Below are 18,583 nucleotides of genomic sequence, written 5' to 3' on the forward strand. Positions count from 1 at the left end.
ACAAATCAGCCAGAGCAGAATGAGACATCATCGCTATCAAGTAACTAAAACCTGATACCACCACAGAGCGGCATCTCTGGTGCAGGACTCATACAATACCATTTCACAGTGCTAGAGCAAACCAGTATAGATAAGCCAAGAGCATTTTAGAAGAGTTTTTACACTTGGCCGTTCTGCGATCACTTCAGTTGACCTTCTCCAAAGAGGAGGCAAGCAAAACTGCAGCATTTGCATAAACATTTAGACAAACCCAATCTAAAGGCTAACTCCCAGGCTCACAGGCGTTATTGACTAGTATCAGTTTTCACCCCAGGTAACCCTCCAGCTATTGAGCTAAAATGAGAAAGAATCACATTTTCAGCTCACTCCATGGGTACGGCAGAAAGGGCGCTGTGCTGCCTGCAGGGTAGCTGCATTAATTATTAACTTGCTTTTGTAAAATATCAAGCCTAACTCCCTGCTTAAGGTGGGGGTAGGGAAAGGAAATTTCGCACCTGCAGTTCAATGTGCAGCTAGAAGCGCAAGTTTTTCAGTATACTTCACTGCCTTGTCTCTCACAGCACCAGGGGGATCCAAGCAGGACAAATTAGACCTGACTTGCAACCTAGCGATCACACTGGGGATACCAGGCTACAGCCTCATATTCTGTACAGCTCAAGAGATTCTTTGTCCCATCTCCCCCCCCACAGAGGTGCTAAGTGACAAGTAAAACTCTGCCAACTCAAGAGCAAAGGTTTGAATTGCATCCTGACAACTTGCCTTGGGATAAAGGCTCCTGCCTGCCCGGGCCATTCACAAGCTCCAGTTTCCAGTGTACAGAAAGCTCAGTTGTTCATGAAGCAGCTGCTGGACACTCCAGTCAGTATTTTATTTTCATTTGTTGGACAGGAAATTATAGCAATTTACCAGCTACTCTACACAACACACGCACAGTGGCAGCCAGAACTTCTAAGATGCAATGAAGAATCAGTATAGAAATTGCATAGTAACCCATCATCAGAAGAGGTACATACACACGTACCACAAGGTGGGGAGCAGGGGGAGAGGGGCTAGTGTTTTTCCCAGAGAGGGACCAGGAGCGCCAAAGGGACTGTCAAGTGAACAGAGGGCCTTGGGCCCTTGTTCAAACTATGGGCCTGGAGGGTGATTGAGGGAAGAGAGCTTTCACAGCCTGTCTGTATAGACAGGGGTAGCAGAGCTGGCAAACAAAGTGGCTATCCATGTGCCCCTGCCAATAACAATGGTCTTTGGTTAATGACTAAATCAGCCAGCCATTCCTGAGGAGCTTGAACTGTTTTTCAAACAGTTTCTAGCAAAGCCTTACCAGCTGTGGAGGACCAAAAAAGGGAAATGGCATTATAAACAGGATACTCCATTGCCATATTTTGAGAAGTCCCTTTAGAAACTGCCTGAGCTAGAACTTGTACCCCTTTGGTGCACTACTCCCCTTTTACCTTTCCTGCTCACACCCCAAAATCTCCAGCCACCTACGCAGTACTGTCCAGAGTTCACTAAGAGGACTGCAATGCAGTCCTGGTTCACAGGACCAGAAGATCACATCAGCACCAAGAGCCTGAGTCACTTAGTCCCCACCTAGAATCACTAGCATCTCCACTCACTACGGAGAAAAGCAGCTCTGAGCAGGCAGCTACGGGCAACTGTGTTCATGAACCATGCCATCAGCACATGCAGGGGTGAAGAATATGCACAGAAACATGTATAGCAGGGGACCCCAAAAAAAAGAGAGGAAGAATAGAAGTGGAATATATATACAAGAGGATATACTTGGAAAGTATATCCTTCTATAATGATTTAGGTACCTCAACTGAAATTTCAAAAATTGTATCAGATCATAAGTCTTCTTGCACCAGACATTTCTGAGAGAGACATATGTACACAAGGCTATATTTACTCTAAGTTAGCAAAAGCTTTAGAGCAGTGAGAAGCTGCTGTGCTATGCAAGGAGAGCATATCACACCCATGTATAACACCCAGTTTGCCCTTAGCCAGACAAGGAAAGGAAAGTGCCAGAGACACACCCTTTCCAGCTGTCAATCAATATCCTGGACCTGTTAAACTAGGCAAACCCACAGAGAAACTCTGCTAATTACCCTCTCCACTTTAGAAGAGAGACCTCAGCTGTGACAGCAGAGAGAAACTCACGGTTACGAGCAAAACAAGGAGAAGAGTGGGCTCGATTTGAGAGTGTCACAACTTTATATTTAACACCCTGCTAGAACGTTTTATCTTGAAATATTAATTGCCTCTAGAAGCGTGCTGTTTTAACCTGCTTATGCAAGAGATCTAGAATTCACACTCCAGCCCACAACAACTTGCTCAACTGGCTAAGGAGCACAGTAGTTCAAAATCAAGCAGAAACTCACTTGAAGAAACGTCATCCTGGCAAGCTGTGTCCATTACGATCAGAAGGCATGCTACAAAAGTCATCTCTCATTGACTTGTATCAGTGTTTCAAGCCTGACAAAAGAATTCCTGAGTGTCACAGCATGGGAAGAGATGAGAGGAAAAGCAGTTTTGAGGAAAGGCAAAGGAGGAACAGAGAAGAGAATGGCATCCACTGTAGCACAGATTATCCAAGCGAATTATTCTTACAAGTGTACAAGGCTCTTGTCAATGAGAAGAATTTTCTTTTTAGTACAATAAGCAAGTGCCTTTTCAAATGTTAGAAAAACAAAAAGATTCCATAATCTGTATAATCTTATCTTCCAGATGCACATTTACATATTAGCAGACCAGTCTCTCTCCCACACACCTTTGGTGTCTTACATAAAACTCCAGTCCCATGTGCTCTGCACTTATCTGCCAGTCAGCATTTACAACCATATGGTAACAGTTGTGGCTACCAGTAGCCAGAGAGGAATTCTCCAGTAGCCTCTGAAGCCATGCCAGGTTTGCATGTATCTAATGTTCTCATTTTCCAGGGAAACAATTCTTTAGGTTTTCAAAGATGAGCCTCTTACCAGAAACTATGTGCAACATTCTCTGCATTGAGGTCAGCTGTTTATAGGCAACAATAGCCCAAAGCTGAGTCAATCCCAGTGGCTCATATTCAGTACACGGACACCTGACAGCAAAGCTCAGAGTGCTCCATACATCGAGCTCCTGCCACTTCGTTAGCTGAATGCTTAGCTAAATATGATTAGATCCAGCCACAAAACAAAAGCTCTTCACTATTCATACGGAACGCCAATGAAAGCATGAATCGCAAGATGATCCTGTTACCAATCACAGACTAAGAAGCAGCTAACATCAAAACCAGATTTCATTCTGGATTCATTGCTCAGCTCAGTTCATTTTAGATGTTGAGATTTATGGCAAGTACACGTCTGTCTCACGACAGATACATATTCAACAGAAGGTCAAATGCTTCTTCCTAGGAGAAGCATTTTGTTCCTCACTGCTGTGTGTTAGCAATCCTATCAGAACTCCACATTTTGCCTTTGCACATAGCAATGTATCTTGATGCCCATGTACAGATTGATGATTTTTTCCATTAACTCTGGATTTTCTCCACTAACTAGGCATGGGCTGCAGGGGAATTATCCTTTGTAGAAATTTGTTGCAATTTTTGCTTATGTCCTCCCAAGATAGTGGAATTTCCAGTCAAAAGTATAAGACAGCCAATGTTGTTAAGTCCCAATCACACAAGTTAATCCACTCTTACAAGAGGAGGAAGCCCAGGTCAGAAGTTTTTACTACATAGCCAGTATTAAGTGTGGATATGGTCCCAAGTTAACCCCACAACAAAAACATACCCATAATGAGTTTATTTTGCTCATGTAGGAGAGTTGCAATGTACCATCTGTGTGCTTCCTAGGCAACCTTTACTCAACTTGAACAGGTTTTCAATTGGGATACGATCCAACAGCTTTCTTTCCAAAATGCCATCAAGAATCTCAAGAACTTTTAAATCTCGCCTTGCTTTGGGTCTCCTTTTCATTCCTTCTGCATCACCCCTTCCTGCTTACAGGTCCTTAAAGGCAGAACTTCTACCTATGCATCTGATAATACTTTATCAACTCTGCTAAAATAAAAGAGGCCTTATCAACAAGCTTTGTTTGAACTACAAGCAGTCAGTGCTTCTATAACAAACAGTCACCGCCATGGCCTTGTCTGAACTAGGTTTCCTCCTGCGCCCAGAAGTTTGCTTTGTTCCTGTTACCAACAGAGTCAGCAGCAACACAACAGAGGCCAGATCAAATGCACAGGAAAAAGCTATTCCTTAGCACCAACGATCTCACAACAAAAATAATCAAAGCATCATTTAAATACTAGTCTTATCAAGTTTATCGATTACAGGAGTCATCAGACATGACTCACTGTGAAGTTAGCAGCTTAAGAACACTTCTAGCTTGAAATCAATGAAACAACCCCTAGTTGGGTTGTTTCTGAGCCTGGGCAGTCACTATAAAGTTCATCTCTACAATCATGCTCAGCTGTAACACATTATCAAAGACAGATACTCAAGAAGAAAGCACAAGCCACACAGAGCAGCTACAGCAAGGGAAGGAACAGCTGTAGTAAAAGGAAAGCTTGGAAGTGGAAGATACCACCCCCTTTTCCCAGGATAAGGCTTCACCGGGAAGATGCTCTAACAACATTAATCTCATAGTTTAATGAGACCATGCAGAGATCTCCCTTACACAACACAACTGTCAATCAACTGCTAGCCCCCCAGCACTCAGTTTTATAAACTGGAGGGCATTCAGATGCTCCGTGGATACAGTAGTCAGGCACTAGCAGAGAGGTAAACTAAAAGATCCTCCTGTAAAAAGCATTTATTTTTGTGAACCTGAAGAGACAGACAGTTAAATGAACAACTGAACAGACTGTGCCAACACTACATGCAGGTGGCCACCCTCCCAAAACACAGAAAATATTAAATAAAAGATCGGAGATAGATCCCCCAAGAACTCTTGAAAAATAATTGAGAATCAATCATATAAATCAGGCAAGTTCATGTACTTTCACAGCTTTGCACTTGGAGTTACCACAGACCGCCCACTTGCAATGAATTTACTAATTGTGCAAACCTTTTGTGTCATTATGACTCCTATTGTGTTCTCCTTGTCATGGGAGCATGACAACACAAAGTTTCAAAACGCTACAGCAGAACAAAGTCTTTGCACTGAACAACATTATTGCACATGATGCAAAACTCTTTGTACACTTCTACGAAGAAGCATGATTCAAATGGAAGGGTGGCTTGTCACTTTGGAACAGCATTTTACACCAAACATAGTGGGTCAATGGAGTAAACCACAAAAGCATTTGCTTCTTAAAGCAAGACAAAGAGATCTAACTAGAAGAAACTTTTAGGCAAGAATTGGAGTTTCCATAGAATTCATGCACAGAAATCAAACCTTTAGCTGCTACCAGTCCCAAGCTACTAGCAGTATCACATAATTTTATTGCCATGTGTGAACTGCGTTACATTATATATGTTGAAAACTTCTTACTCTTTGACGTCTCTCAAGCCTCCATGTCAGCCAAGAAAAAACCCACACCTTTTCCATAAGCAATTCCCAGTAATAATCACATTACTGTATCAAAAAGCCACTAGAAGATATAGGACTCTCAACTGGTTTAAGTCCTTCAATAATTTTCTTCAGTCAGTAGTTACAGCAGATGCAATTTGTTCAAAACCAAATAAAAGATGTTCCTCAGCACCATCCTATGAAGGCATTTGAAAACTCTTCTCCCTTTTCAGTACCATAAACTAAACGGAGCCCCTCGCTCAAGCAGCACCGAGCAGGATTAGGGATTGCTCACTACTTGCACAGATCATCCTTGTCCCCTCCGTGGGCAATGCTGTCTTTACAGGGAACGTGCCAAGATGCACGGAGAAGCCTTGGGATGTACCACCGCTTTGCATTCCACTTGCCAGAAGCACCAGCTTCCCGAATCAAAGCCAAAATCACCAGGCAGCTGCTTTGGGCATTCAGCTTCACGTGGGACTTGGTAAAGCAAGATATTCCAGTTGACTGAAGTGCTCTCAGATGACTACAAAGAGCAGCATTCCCCACCAAGGAACACATTACAACGGACAACTTTTACTTTTATTATCTCACTGAGGCTGTCCTCCTAGCTTGTCGCTATCCGTAAAGCCTTGTGCCACTACACTGCAGAAACACAGACCCAGAAGTCTACTTCAACCGCTCTACACCATTAACAACACTAAATATAAAGACACAAACCTTTCTCCAAAGCCAAGGTTAAGCCGCACCTCCAAGACAGATGTCAGTAACCAGCTTGTTCCCATGCCACAACTGCAGGGCAACCTGAGACAAAGGCTAATCAACTTGTTTCACCTTCATGTTCCACCTGCTCCCTGTTTGTTAGAAGTAACATGCTCCCTCACCCATCAAGCTCTTAAAACTTCGGGGAGGAAAAAAACCCAAACAGTAACACAATACATTTAATACGGGCAGGGATCTGAAGGAAAAATAAAGGAGAAAAGAAAATGCTAACAGAGTCCCAAAGGAGACATTGCAATTCCTATTAATCACATCTGCTTCGAGCCAGTTGCAGCAGATGGAGACCCACAAGGCCAGGTTGCAGGCAGGGACATCTCCCACGGCAGGAGGCGGCAGCAGCAGGGCGAAGGGACACTCCCGGGCGGCCACCGCTCTTGCAGGAGCTCCCATTACTGGTACCGGGCCGTGCCCGGCGCCTCGGGAGCCGAGGGCGAAAGCAGGAAGTTATGGAGCAGGGGCCACCGCCGCGACCTCCACCAGGAAATCTTGGAAGTTTTCCGGGCGGGCCAAGGCCGGTGTCCCAGGAAGCGCTGGGGCACGGGGGACTTCAGGTGTGGGCAGCCACAGCGCGGCCGGGCCGGGGCCGGCAGCCGGGCTCGCTGGAGCGGGACAGCGCGGAAGGCCCGGGCACCCGGTGAAGTGGACAGCCCCCCACCCCCGCCACCATGGGCCGGCGAGCACCTGCCAGCCCCGCCGGAGGGGTTCCGGAAACAAGCCTGCAGGGCGCCACAAAACCCCGAAGGGGCGGGCAGGGGCGGGTGCCGCCCCCGACCGGCAGCAGCGAGCCCTGCCCGGGGCCGCGCTGGCCGGACCCCCCGTGAGGACCGCCGCCCTCCCCGGAGCCTACCCCGCTGGGCCACCCCCTGTCCTGCACCCCTTCCCCCACAGAGCCCCAGCAAGCCGCGCTCACCTGCGGGGCCTGGAGCCGGGCCGCCCCGGCCTCGCTCCGCTCCGCGCCCGCTCCCCCCTCGCCTGCGCGGCGGCGGCGTCCTCTCTCCCCGGGCACCTCCGGGTGGGGTGCGGCGGGGCGGAGCCCCAGATAGGACCGCCCCTTCGGGGGCGGGCCCCGCCTATGCAAACGGCCGTTCTGGGGTGGGGGCTCGTATGCAAATTAAGGCTAGCCGTGGCCTCTCCTCCTTTTCCTCCGGCATAGTTATGAATAATTCAGCAGACCGCTCGCTCGGAGCCAATCAGAAAGCGGTCGCCGCCATGTGGGCGGGCGCGCTGCCTGGCTCCGGGAAGGCACGCCGCGGCCCCGGGGACCCGGGCACCGAGCACCGGCCGGAGCCGGGAGTGGCGGGGCGGGAGAGCCGGCTCCCGTGCCGTGTCAGGGCCCCTCCTCCCGCTCTGCCAGGGATAGGGACTTGGCACCTTCCTGCGAAAGAGATGGAAAGGCTTAACAGAAAGTTGAAGCCTTCGTTGAAAAGAGCCACGCAACTGCCGCTGCAGACAGCTCGGTCCTGCTGCAGGGAACAACAGCTGGGCAAGGAATCAGTAGTTATGTGGAGTGCAATGACAGTCAACCTCTCTGCACCCATGCAAAAGCTTGACATTACCTCTGACAAGAGGCCAGTAACAGTCAACATTTCAGTCAAGCTTACAAAAGTGATGTTTTTCAATTAAAATATTAATTTCTATCCTCCTCTTGCAACATCCAGCCAATCTGCATCACAGGCCAAAATGAAGCAGTGGTATCAGTCTGCATCATAATCCCATCCTGGTAAAGGCACCGTCAGATGTTGTGGTGCTGAGCAAGGCAGCCACAGTTTCTCAATCCTCCCTGCAGTTGTTATTAAATTGTAATTGTTTTGTGCTGAATCAGGGAGTCTCCGCTCCAGCGAAACTCACTGGGTGGCTCTTGTAGAGTTCATTGATACAATTCCACCTTGGCATAAGCAGATGAGACTGATTGAAATCAACAGGAGTGAGTTTGACCTAATTCCAGGACAAATGTGAGCCTTGTGGGTCAGACTGGAGCTCTTCTGGCTGCGCCTGTTCTTAGAAACTCTCTTCCCACTGCATTTAATCTGCAAAACAGTCTGGGAGAATGCTGAGGGCACTGACTGGAACTACCAACAACCCGAGCGTTTGAAGAGGACTATTAGAGCAAAAGCACTGCTCAGAGGAGGAAGAGGAAGGGGGAGGCGTGTGGGAGGAGCTCTCAGACCCTCATCTCGGCAGAGCCCTGCTGACTTCCAGCATCTGATAAGAGGGGTGTGTGCATGAAACAGGACCAGGCACAGTACTTGCAGCAGATCCCTTGCCACCTTGGGCTATGATACCTCTGACCACGCAGGAGGAAGATGGCAAACTGTCGGCATCGTGTGCCGACAGGAACTGCACGTGGACCTAGGGACTCCTCCGGGCTCTGAGTCACACTGTCCTCCCAGGGAACAGGGCAGCAGCTGTATCCAAACACAGATGGGCATCGGAGCGCGATTACGCAGCCACAGGGTTGTATGACCATGAGCAAGCATTCACCAGCTGGTGCTAACTGGGGTCCCAGTAGCCTCCCCAAGAGTGTCTCCCTCTGCATAACTTATTAACATTTCTGCAGGAATTAAGAACCACAGAGGACCTCACGCTGTTGGAAAAGGCTTTTTTATTGCTTAGCCTTCTCCCCATCTCCAAAAGGAACTGAAAAAAAAAAATCAAATAAAATGCATCTAAACCAGTTGCTCTTACAGTTCTGAAGTACCTCAATACCAAACACAGCCATGCTCAGCACGCTTCTATCGACTGAGCAGACTTTCTGGCACCTGTCACTGGCACCTTTGCATAAAGGCTAAAGCCAATTTGGTACCTGGATATCCTGGTGGAAAGCTTCCACAGTAGGGCCTGGAAAGCAATGATGTCCACGGTTTGGAGCACAACAGCCATAGGACTGGAAGGCTCATGAGGAGTTTATAGCTTCTTTCTTTACTCGGGGATCTCTCACTTGCAAAAGACAAGACAAGGATCCATAGCCAGGAAAGAGGATGTCAGGCTGAAACAGAGGGGTCTGCCGTATAGCCCTGGTGAGAACATCAGTTACAATGTGCTGATATCGATGGCCAAACTTTAATATGGCACAATGCTGCATCGCCAAAACGCATCTCAGTACAGCCACTACATGATGCTGGAGTGCCATCTACAATGCTCTGGGGCTTTCTGTGACCTCCGGCTGATGAAATTGTGTTCAAGGCACAGTTTCCTGCTCTCAAGTGCTGGGAAACTTTACCCCAGGTGGCTGAGTTTTATGGCTGTGCCTTTTTCAGATCAGAATCTGATCTGACTGCTGTTGGCATAGCTGAATGACAGAGGCTCAGGACACCACCACTGATCTGATCAGCTTATTCTGTCCCTGACCGACCTCAATGACTCTCCAACCATTCGACTGGTGTAGCACAGTGGTTCTTAACATGTGACAAGAGGATCATCAGCAAACTGTTTTCTAATGGTCCACATGTCAGCCAAAGATGACACAGAAAAGGCAGACTAGCAGTCCACAAGATCAGAAAGCTGGAGAACCAGTGGCTTTAAGAACAAAGCAGCACGAATTCCAGTCCAGGAATGCCCAGCTAAGCGATGCATACTTGTTTGCTGCTACTTTTGCTATTATGCATGAGCCATCTGGTTGAGTGAAGTCTGTAACAGCAAATAAAGTGGTCAACTACCCAAGGTTCCAGTTATCACAGGCTCTATTTCTGTAATATTTCATTAATCAAGAAAACAAATCCTGAGTAAAGCTCTTCCCTTCATCCCATACCATTTCTGCAAGTGACAGCAAGTTCAGTGATTAACATCAACTGGCAGCTTGAATTCCTTTAGCGAATAAAAGGCAATTTCTCCATGATCCACCAGTGCGAAGACCACTGGGACATCCCCACTCTGATACGTAACCTGCTTCAAAGCCCGAAGGGATGGAATCTGCTCATCAAAGCTGTAGAGAGAAAAATATCCTGTTGTTCTCAAAGCAAGAATACAGACACAAAGCTGTCCTGGCCAGTGATCACAACAGCTCACTTTGGATTTAGGAGTTGATAGTGACCCTTCCCACCCCTTTCAGTCAAAGCACAGGCTGCCAGCCCCGAGAGAGTACACTGCATGCCGGGAACTGGGAACTGCCAAATCCTTTGCCAAAAACAAGGGCAACTGCACACTGCTCCACGCTGGGCCTATTAGATGCAGCTCACAGGGCTATTGGCAAATTGCCAATCCAGTGCAATCTTCATACCTTTGTGCTAGGAAGATCTTTAGGTTGCCAGGATCAACATCTGACCTGCTTTTCCCTCCTTTTAATTCTGAAGAGTCTGTTTGCACGTAAATTAAAATATTTATAAAGCAAGGCAAGGATCACCCTACTTGCTCATGACAGACTTTTGTAAAACTGCATCACTGCCTTCCTTGCTCTGGCTACTACAGCTGCAGAGTGGAGGAGGGACAGTTTTAGTATATAACACACTTAGAAAAGGCAGAGGCTGAACTTTGTATCTGACTATGGAGTTTAAGTATCAGATTCTGGATCCAGCAAGAAAGGGAACACCTATCCTCTGTTCGTACTGATCTTAAAGTTACATTTGACAAAGATCAAAATACTAAGCCCATGGCCCTGAGCCTGTAGCAAGCTCTGGGGACGTACACCTTTCCATAAATCCAGAGGGATCCGCACTGGCTAAGGATTCAGGTACCATTTGGCTCCCTGCAAAACTGAGCTCTACCTGAGTTTCAAAAGCATTGCATAAATACAGCCGTGGCTTCTTATTCCTCACTCCAGTAACACTCAGACATGAGCAGCAACCAGATGACCAAACAGTGTGGGCTGAGTGCAAGAGCCCACAGCCTCCAACAAAGGAGGAACTGAAAGGAAAAAAAAAAAATTCTGGGCAGGATCACCCTCAAGGGAGGCACTCTGGTGATCTGTAAAGCTCACAAGATCCCGGGTCATTTACAGATCATTAGGTCTTCATTTCCGCAACAATAACTGCTATGTTTCAGAACACAGCATTAAGACCCATGGATACCTCCGAACACACATCCTGACATATGGCTTCCCAGGGTTTGTCTTCTTAAACTTGGCCACAGCATCTGCTTGATACACATTGAAGTCTATCTTCATGTTCTCTGGGTCCTCCTGTAGCCTACAGAAGAGAGAACACATCCACCAACGTACGGGAATGAAACCTTGTAGGGTATAGATATAGCAGAGGAAAGAGGGAGCAAAAACTCTTGAAGCCTGGCTAGTTTCAGCCCTTTGAAAAGGCTTCACTCCTCAAAGGACTGACCCTGCAACTGTTCGAATTACTTTACAGATCTTTCCTGTAGTTAGACCAGAGCAAGCTCCTGCCCCACATTTGCCACACTCCCTTCTCTAGGGACCTCTTGCAAGAAGCACCACTAACAGATACAGAAGCAAGAGACTGCTCTGCCCTACAGGGACTCCACACAAACACCACACAAATTCTTTGAGGCAGGAGCAGAACCAGAAGTTCCAGAGCCAATCACTGCAGCGGGGATGGGAGCACACTCCAGGGATGAGGCATAGGTGAAACCCAACCAGACCTCTGGGGGAGATTACCTGGCTGGAGCGCAGAGAGGCGAGAGCAGGAAAAGAGAGCAACCCCAATGTTTTAATTGGCCTGGAATGCCCTAGCTCTGTTGCTGCACGACCTGGTACTTCAGCCCCTCACTACAGATGCAATGGGGTCATGGAGCAGAGTGCTGGATTCTCTCAGCACCCTGGATGCCCGGCAGCTCCCAAACTGCTACTGCGAGCATGTCACAGACCTCACAAGCAGGGACAGTCACAAGACACCCCCACTCCCTAACAGCTATGAGCTGGCTGGCTGGATACTAACCGGGAGGCTCCATCCAGGATGTGGGAGGGCTGCAGCACGCTGATCTGCTGGAGGAGCGCAGCTGGAGGGAGAAGAAACAGGAAAGGATCAGACCAGCTATTTCTCTCCCAGGGCACTCCAAGCACTCCAACACCACCCACGAGCCTTCCTCCTCCAACAATGGCTGGCAGCACCACAGTCACTACTGGCTACTTCAAAGACCTCAACTTCCTCATCTCCTCCCAGCGCACAGCCCAGAACACCCTGCAACTGCTTTGCATCTTGCTGGCCCTGATTTCCCATGCCTAACAGCCTAGCAGGAAGGACTGGAATACAGTAGGACATAGGGAATGGATTAGAAGACCTCCCAAGGCCCTGTTTATCCTGGCACTTGAGTGGGCTATAGAAAGAAATGGAAAGGCAGAGGACAAGCTTTCTTCTCTCTCCCCACATCTGTGGGTGGGTTCCTCTGTGCCTGCTTTGCCTAGGCCTTCTAGTAAGATTCTCCTTCTCAAGGTACTGTCTCCTTAACTGATGTTCAATTTCTCCATGTCATCCCTTTTGCTGTTGCATACCAGGCAATGTTTCACAGAACTGGGGAGGGGGGAGAAGGGGGTCTCAGTCATATTCCCAGAGCCACTACCTTGTGAGGTAGCTTCATCTGGCCGCAAAAGCGGTGTGACAGCTTGGTCCCAGAGATGCGGTGGTCGTCTCCAAACCCTCTGCCGGCTCCTCTGCGCCAGAAGGGCTTTGTACTCCTGCCAGTTAGAGCAGCGCCTCACCTCCCGGTCAGCATTGACACTGGTCTTGTACCTGCTCTCCCTCTCTCGCTGCTCCCTTTCTTTCCGTGACAGCTTCTCCTGTTTCTGATTGATGCGTGCGCACCAGTATGCTGCATTAACCTCCCTCCCCGGCACATTCTCTGGCAGGAGCCCATTGTCAGGTGTGGGCAGATGTGTGCACAGCTGGTCTGGGGCCATGTTTGGCAAGATGATGGTGCTAAAATCCCAGCGGGGTGCATGGGTGCCAGTGCTGCTCTCCTCGTGGTCTCCAGCCCAGCTCCAGGAGGGGCTCAGGGAGTCCTTTTGTCCTGTATCAAGGGGAACTGGGTTTGACTCTCCCTTTCCACTGCCAGCATCTGATTCCTTTGGTTGCTCTGACAAGTGCTTTTCATCCATGGGAAGGCAGCTGGAGTCTTGACAGTCATCTTCAGCTTTTTTGGAGGTCTCTTCCGCTTCTGGAAGGTCGTCGGATACCTTGTGTTTCTTCTCATGCGACCTAAAGACAGAAGAAACAGCATAAAAGACAGGGAGAGTGTGTGGTGGAACTTTATTCCCTTTGAAGCATGCCTTCTCCCTCCTAACAAGAATAATGCAGTCTGACACACCTGAAGGAAGGACGGCAAAGGTGGCAGGAAGCCCCAGACAGGTCTGCAAACCCTTGACAACAACCTGTTGGCTGGAAGGAGGGCATTTGCTTGTGTGACAAAACGAGAAGGGAGAAAAGCAGGCCAAAACCAAGCAGTGAATGCCAAAGGCAGAATAAACTTCTCAGCAGTCCTGCATGAGGTTTGACTTCAATGCCCAGGAGAATCCCAGCCTTGATTTGTATAGACCTGCATTCCCTGGTGCTGGCAGAAACCTTCCTGCCAGCACCTCTTACTGGTATGAGATTCAGTCCCTGGTCCCAGAGAAGATGGGGCAATTCTTAAATTATCGGTTTTATCTCCCAGTTCCTAAAATTTCGTAACTCCTCATGCACTGATTTACTTGTTAACCAGAAAGGACTTGCAGACCAGTCTTGTCCTCCCTGTTTCTTAAAGGATGACGCCACCTACTGGAAGCTATCATAATTATTAACAAAATTACTAATTATGTCAGCTTCTGTTTGCATCTTGGCAATGTCTAGAAGCCACGTGCAAGGACCAGGACCCAACTATGCTCTCTGCTGTACAGTCCTAGCACAGGATGGATAAATATAAGATATGCGCTGTGCTGTCTGCGCCCCCTCTAAAAAAGAGCAAAAGGAGACATCTGCCACGGGTTTCTTCCGCGCTGACCTCTCTACCCTTCTTATTTTGGCATCTCACCGCTGCAGTTGGGAGGCTCAGGGGAGTTTGCCTCTATTATCCTTGCATTAAGTACAGATGTGACAATAGGGCATACTGCAAAGAGTTCAGGAAAAGCACTGCACCGCTTAGGGGCAGCCCAGAGCAGCTGTGCCAGAGAGGTCACCCACAGCACAAAGGGCTGAGGATGTTGTTCCCAAGCTGCAGAGCCTGGGAGAAGATGGAAGAATGTGTTGGGCCACATCCTTACCGGGGGCTGGAACTCCTCCTTCTTTTGCGATGGTGTTTCCCAGAGCTCTGGCAGTGACTTTCCAGGTTTAGTTGCCTCTCGTAGGGAGACAGGACAGTGCTGTAAGGAGACACCAACACCAGAGGCTGACAGCAGGGCGAGGCAGTGAAACTACCATTCTGCTCAGCCCCCAGAACACAGCAACAAAAGCTTTTCTTCCAGGCACAGAAAATCCACAAGCAGGACCAGGATGGTCCTCAGTTCATGCCCCATTTCATGTTCCCAATCACCTCCTCAAGAGGGAGGAGCAAGGAAGGGTAGAGTGCCACTTTTAGCCTTTAATCCTCCCAAGAAACGGAATGCAGGGTCAAAGTCCTCTTCTCTGCCGTTCCATTGGGGCCATGCATTAGGCACAGAGCTGCTCAGGGTCTTCAGAAAGGAGAAAGCAGCGTGGAAAGAAAAAGCTGGTTACCTGGGGTCGAATCTCAGTACAATATAACCCAGTTGCTTCAAGTGGCTGAACACCTTAGGGCAAAGGAAAGCAAGAGGGTTAAATGACTACCCTAAAATCAAACAATTTACTTCAGTTCTGCTACAACTGGGTAAACACAGTCTGGCACTGGCAGAGGAGAAAACACCAGGGTAAAGATCCAAAGCAAAGCTGGGGAAATAGGAACTGATCATCTGGAAGAAGGCGAGTGGGAAAAACTGAGAACGACTCCCCTCCCTAACTGTCCTACTCTGCTCTCAGCCACTGGAAGAGGTTATGTGGCAGAGGCTTGAGTCTCTGCTTCCTCCTCCCTGCAATAGCACACCCAACACACCTGGTAATGTGGCAGGCTCATCGCCTCCTGGCACAGCAGGATCTCGTAGGCTTCCTGGATTGACAAGGGCAGATCTCTGTAGAAGAGCTGAACAGAGCCCTGCAGGGCAAAAGCTTGGTGTTGAGAGAATCACGGGGAACAAATCTATGCAAACTCACACCAGTCTCTTCCCACGGGTCTCAGCACCCTCCTTCACATGATATCCACGCTCCCCATGTGCCACCTGGATTACTTACAGTCCTTCTGCCATGCCCAGTTCCCCCATGTCCTGGTTTTCACAGCCAGGTAAGAAGTTCCCTCTCTACAGCAAAGAAATCCAACTGAGCACTAACTGGCATTTCTGCAAGCAGAGGAGCACTGAAAGCAACCTGGTCTCACGCCCGTGTGCCACATTTAAATTTCTTTCTGCCATATATACTGGGAAGAGATGCCAAGTAGCAATCCCAAAGATCTCTGCTTAAGTGTAAAGCATGTACAGCACTGGCTGCTACATAACTGCCTCCCATGCCAACACCCTTCACAAGGAAAGATCTGATTTAGTGCCTAAATGCAGCCCTACCGAGCTGGACAGAGTTTCACTAATTGCTATCAGCTTCTTAGAGAAGCACAGAAAAACTGTGTTAATGAACTTATGAACCCTGTTACTGCAAAATATCTAAGATATGCTGGATAAGGGAGGAAGTCAACCCATGACAGAGAAGACACTGACCAGTCTCAGATGTCCTCATTAACTGTACACCAGCTCTGAGGAAAAGGATTTCTCAGTATCAAATCTTTTATTCCAATTAACTACTGCAAGGAACAGAAGAGAATGGTTTGATCTCATTTCCAGAAATTCCCAGAACAGGTAGTTTTCCTAGACTGTGGAAGTTCAAGTCCCCATACCTATTGATTTCGGTAAAGAAGTAATTGATATATAAATGCATTTCATCACCCCCAAGCAAGAAAGTGGACAGAGATCTCAATGGAAAACTTTGTAACATGCTCTTCATGCTTCTCTCATTCTGATAAGAGAGCTGACTTATTAGCTGTACTAACAGAAATTCATATCAGCTAAAACTCTCCTAGTCTCTACTGTCATGTTTGACGTAGGAGTGGGTTAAACATGATACCAGCTGCATAAAACTGGCCACTGATCCAACTAACACACGCTGTCAGTGACACAGAGGCTGCTTTGGAGTACAACATATGAACCCATGGCCTGGAGACAAACAGCTCCATCAGCAAACAAGCTAAAAGAGACAATTCCTTGTGAACCAGGTGTTTAGCAGTTCCTCACACTGCAGCAGTGACCAACACAAGTCAAGCGATTTCAGACTTCAGTCTAAAGCTGCTACAGTTCCTCCAATCACTCAGGAAGGACCCAATGCTCCCACCCACACATGGGTATCCTACTTACACACTCCAGCAGGTACAGAGCTTCCTCGGGCAGCAGGCACTGTTTGCCACGCTCTGTGAACCCCATGGTGTGCCAGAACTTCCCCTGGAACAGAAGCACAAATCCATGATGGGCTATGGCTGCTCCCTGCTGACAACCAGGCTCCCTCCCATTTCCAGAAGCAAATTAAGGAATCTGCAACGGCCAGCAGGAGATGATGGCACTGAGTACACTCTGCAGCAGACTCACCGCAGGGGACCGCAGCTCTACGATGCCCTGTCCTGGCTTCCACTCAGCTTTCACCAGACTCCCCCTGAGAAGGTTAAAGATTAGTTGGTTATTACTAGCATGTCCTACTATGAACTCCTATTGTAGCAAGACAGCAAGCCCAGGAAGGTACCAAAAGGCAAGCAAACTTCCAGGTGGCATTTTTACAGGGTAAGGCCTCAGAAAGACATCAATCCTCTGGATCTAGCAGTACCAGCTGAAGATTTTATCACCAACAACGAGTTAAGAGTGTCTTCAGCAGCAGCACTGCAGACATCTGTCCATAGGTTACAGCAGCCTGCTGGAGATGTGTGGCCATGATATTGGATGCTGCCAAGATTCTCAAATCGCTGTATCCCAGCCCCACATGGTGGAGGGCAACTTTGCAAGAATGCAAACATGCATTTTTAACAGCTGGCTCAAGGATGCAGAAGCTAAGACTTGTAGGGTCCACCATGGACTTGCTCTACACCTTTAGCTAGCACCTCAGTTTCCCCATCTGAAAGGAAACCTAAACCTACCCAGTTGCCCTCCCATCCTGAGAGTCTCCATTGCTGCCCCAGACATGCATTTATGGGTGTACTTGAACAAGCCCAACTGTGACAACAGTGGAAGATAACGGTCCACCCTGTCTGATATGTCTGTCTGCTGGAGGTCACCATTCTCTCTCTAAAGTCCCCAGCAGTGAGATTTTATGTGAATAGCTTCTGCTGCTACTGATCACTGCAAAGTGTCACCACAAAACAGCAGGCTAAACAGGGAAAGTGTGTGCTGAGAGGTAGAGGGTGAAAATCTCCCGAGAAATGATAAGCTCCAGAGACTGATAGCGCTGCTGAAACCAACAAAACTGATAAACCAGGGACACCGAGAGTCGGCTGAATTTGCCCAAGGCCACACATGAGCATCAACACGGGGCTGTGTAACTCACGCTGTGATCTGCAAAGGCTACGAGACTATGCACACATGGGAGAAAACAAGGGCCCTTTGAGGGACTTTCTGAACACCCACATGGAAGCCACCGGAATGCCGGTATGAGCCTCTGCTCCCGCTGGAACAGCCGGGGTGAGCTGCACCACTGCTGCTCCCACCAGGGAGCTGTGAGCGGGTGAACTGAGGGCACGGGTGAGGGGCCTTACTGTGCTGACACCTACCTGCTCCGTTCTACTCATAACAGCACCTGAACGGGCAGCAGCTGCTCACTGACCCCTCGGCACCGTCCCTCCCAGGGAGAAAGGAATTTACACCCCTGGGCTCGGTGGCTTAGCACAGCCCTGCAATCCCCGGGCCGCCCCCAGCCCCGGGCACTTACAGCCGCTCCACACGCTCCTCGGAGAGGAGCTGCCACTGCTCCTCCCGGCACCGGCGCAGCTTCTCTGCCTGCTCGGCCGAGCCGTCGGGGATGAAGTCCTTCTGGCCGTGGGGACCCTGAGGGGCCTTGCGGCCGCGGGCCGCCACCAGCTCCGCCGCGCTGCGGGGGCCAGAGGGTGAACAGGGTGAGAGGAGACCGCCCCGACACCCGCCGGCGCCAACTCCCCCGTGCCGCGGGCAGCTCCCGGGGCCGGGGCCTCGGCGCTGCCTCCCTTCCCGGGCGAGCCTTACCTCCGGCAGCGCGACCCGCTGGGCTCCATGGGCGCGTCGCGGGAAGCCGTTTACTTCCGCCGCCGGGCCCGAGCGCCGGCAGAGCCAGGCGGGTGCTAGGGCGCCCCCTGGGGGCTCGGAGGGC

General features: G+C 49.1%; 2 protein-coding genes across 6 annotated transcripts in view; both read right to left on the reverse strand.

Moving 5' to 3' along the window:
* LLGL2 (LLGL scribble cell polarity complex component 2) overlaps positions 1-10,037 on the reverse strand; it is a 36,310-nt gene extending 26,273 nt beyond the window's left edge. For 2 of the 4 annotated variants that reach the window (XM_074607939.1, XM_074607936.1), the window contains exon 1: positions 7,189-7,303. Coding sequence is in view for 1 of the 4 variants with exons in the window: in XM_074607941.1 (XP_074464042.1) it covers positions 10,027-10,029 (3 nt within the window). In the remaining 3 variants the exon portion in view is untranslated. Of the gene's footprint in view, positions 1-7,188; positions 7,304-10,026 lie in introns of those variants that run through there. The other 2 variants (XM_074607942.1, XM_074607941.1) reach the window with 2 other exon arrangements.
* On the reverse strand, positions 8,864-18,529 carry TSEN54 (tRNA splicing endonuclease subunit 54). 2 transcript variants are annotated; one of them, XM_074607944.1, is made up of 11 exons: positions 18,460-18,529; positions 18,170-18,328; positions 16,843-16,906; positions 16,615-16,698; positions 15,216-15,314; positions 14,864-14,916; positions 14,413-14,511; positions 12,738-13,372; positions 12,116-12,176; positions 11,282-11,398; positions 8,864-10,200 (listed from the first exon to the last, which is right to left on the reverse strand). In XM_074607944.1, the coding sequence occupies exons 1-11, from the start codon at positions 18,486-18,488 to the stop codon at positions 10,050-10,052; spliced, it is 1,551 nt and encodes a 516-aa protein (XP_074464045.1). In that variant the 5' UTR covers positions 18,489-18,529; the 3' UTR covers positions 8,864-10,049. The 2 variants fall into 2 exon arrangements, with proteins under 2 accessions (XP_074464045.1, XP_074464046.1); XM_074607945.1 differs by lacking the exon at positions 15,216-15,314 and having other exon boundaries at positions 18,460-18,520.
* Between the last annotated feature and the right edge of the window lie 54 nt (positions 18,530-18,583).

This window comes from Larus michahellis, chromosome 14, assembly GCF_964199755.1.
Source record: "Larus michahellis chromosome 14, bLarMic1.1, whole genome shotgun sequence".
Classification (NCBI taxonomy): domain Eukaryota; kingdom Metazoa; phylum Chordata; class Aves; order Charadriiformes; family Laridae; genus Larus; species Larus michahellis.

Bases quoted from the DNA above. Each gene is read 5' to 3' on its own strand.
- TSEN54 (XM_074607944.1), bottom strand. From the start codon at position 18,488: ATGGAGCCCAGCGGGTCGCGCTGCCGGAG. The intron at 13,373-14,412 runs GTAAGGATGTGG...TTCTGTCTTTAG, and splicing joins AGGAGGAGTTCCAGCCCCCG to GTCGCATGAGAAGAAACACA. The intron at 10,201-11,281 runs GTATCCATGGGT...TTCTCTCTACAG, and splicing joins GTCAGGATGTGTGTTCGGAG to CTTTGATGAGCAGATTCCAT.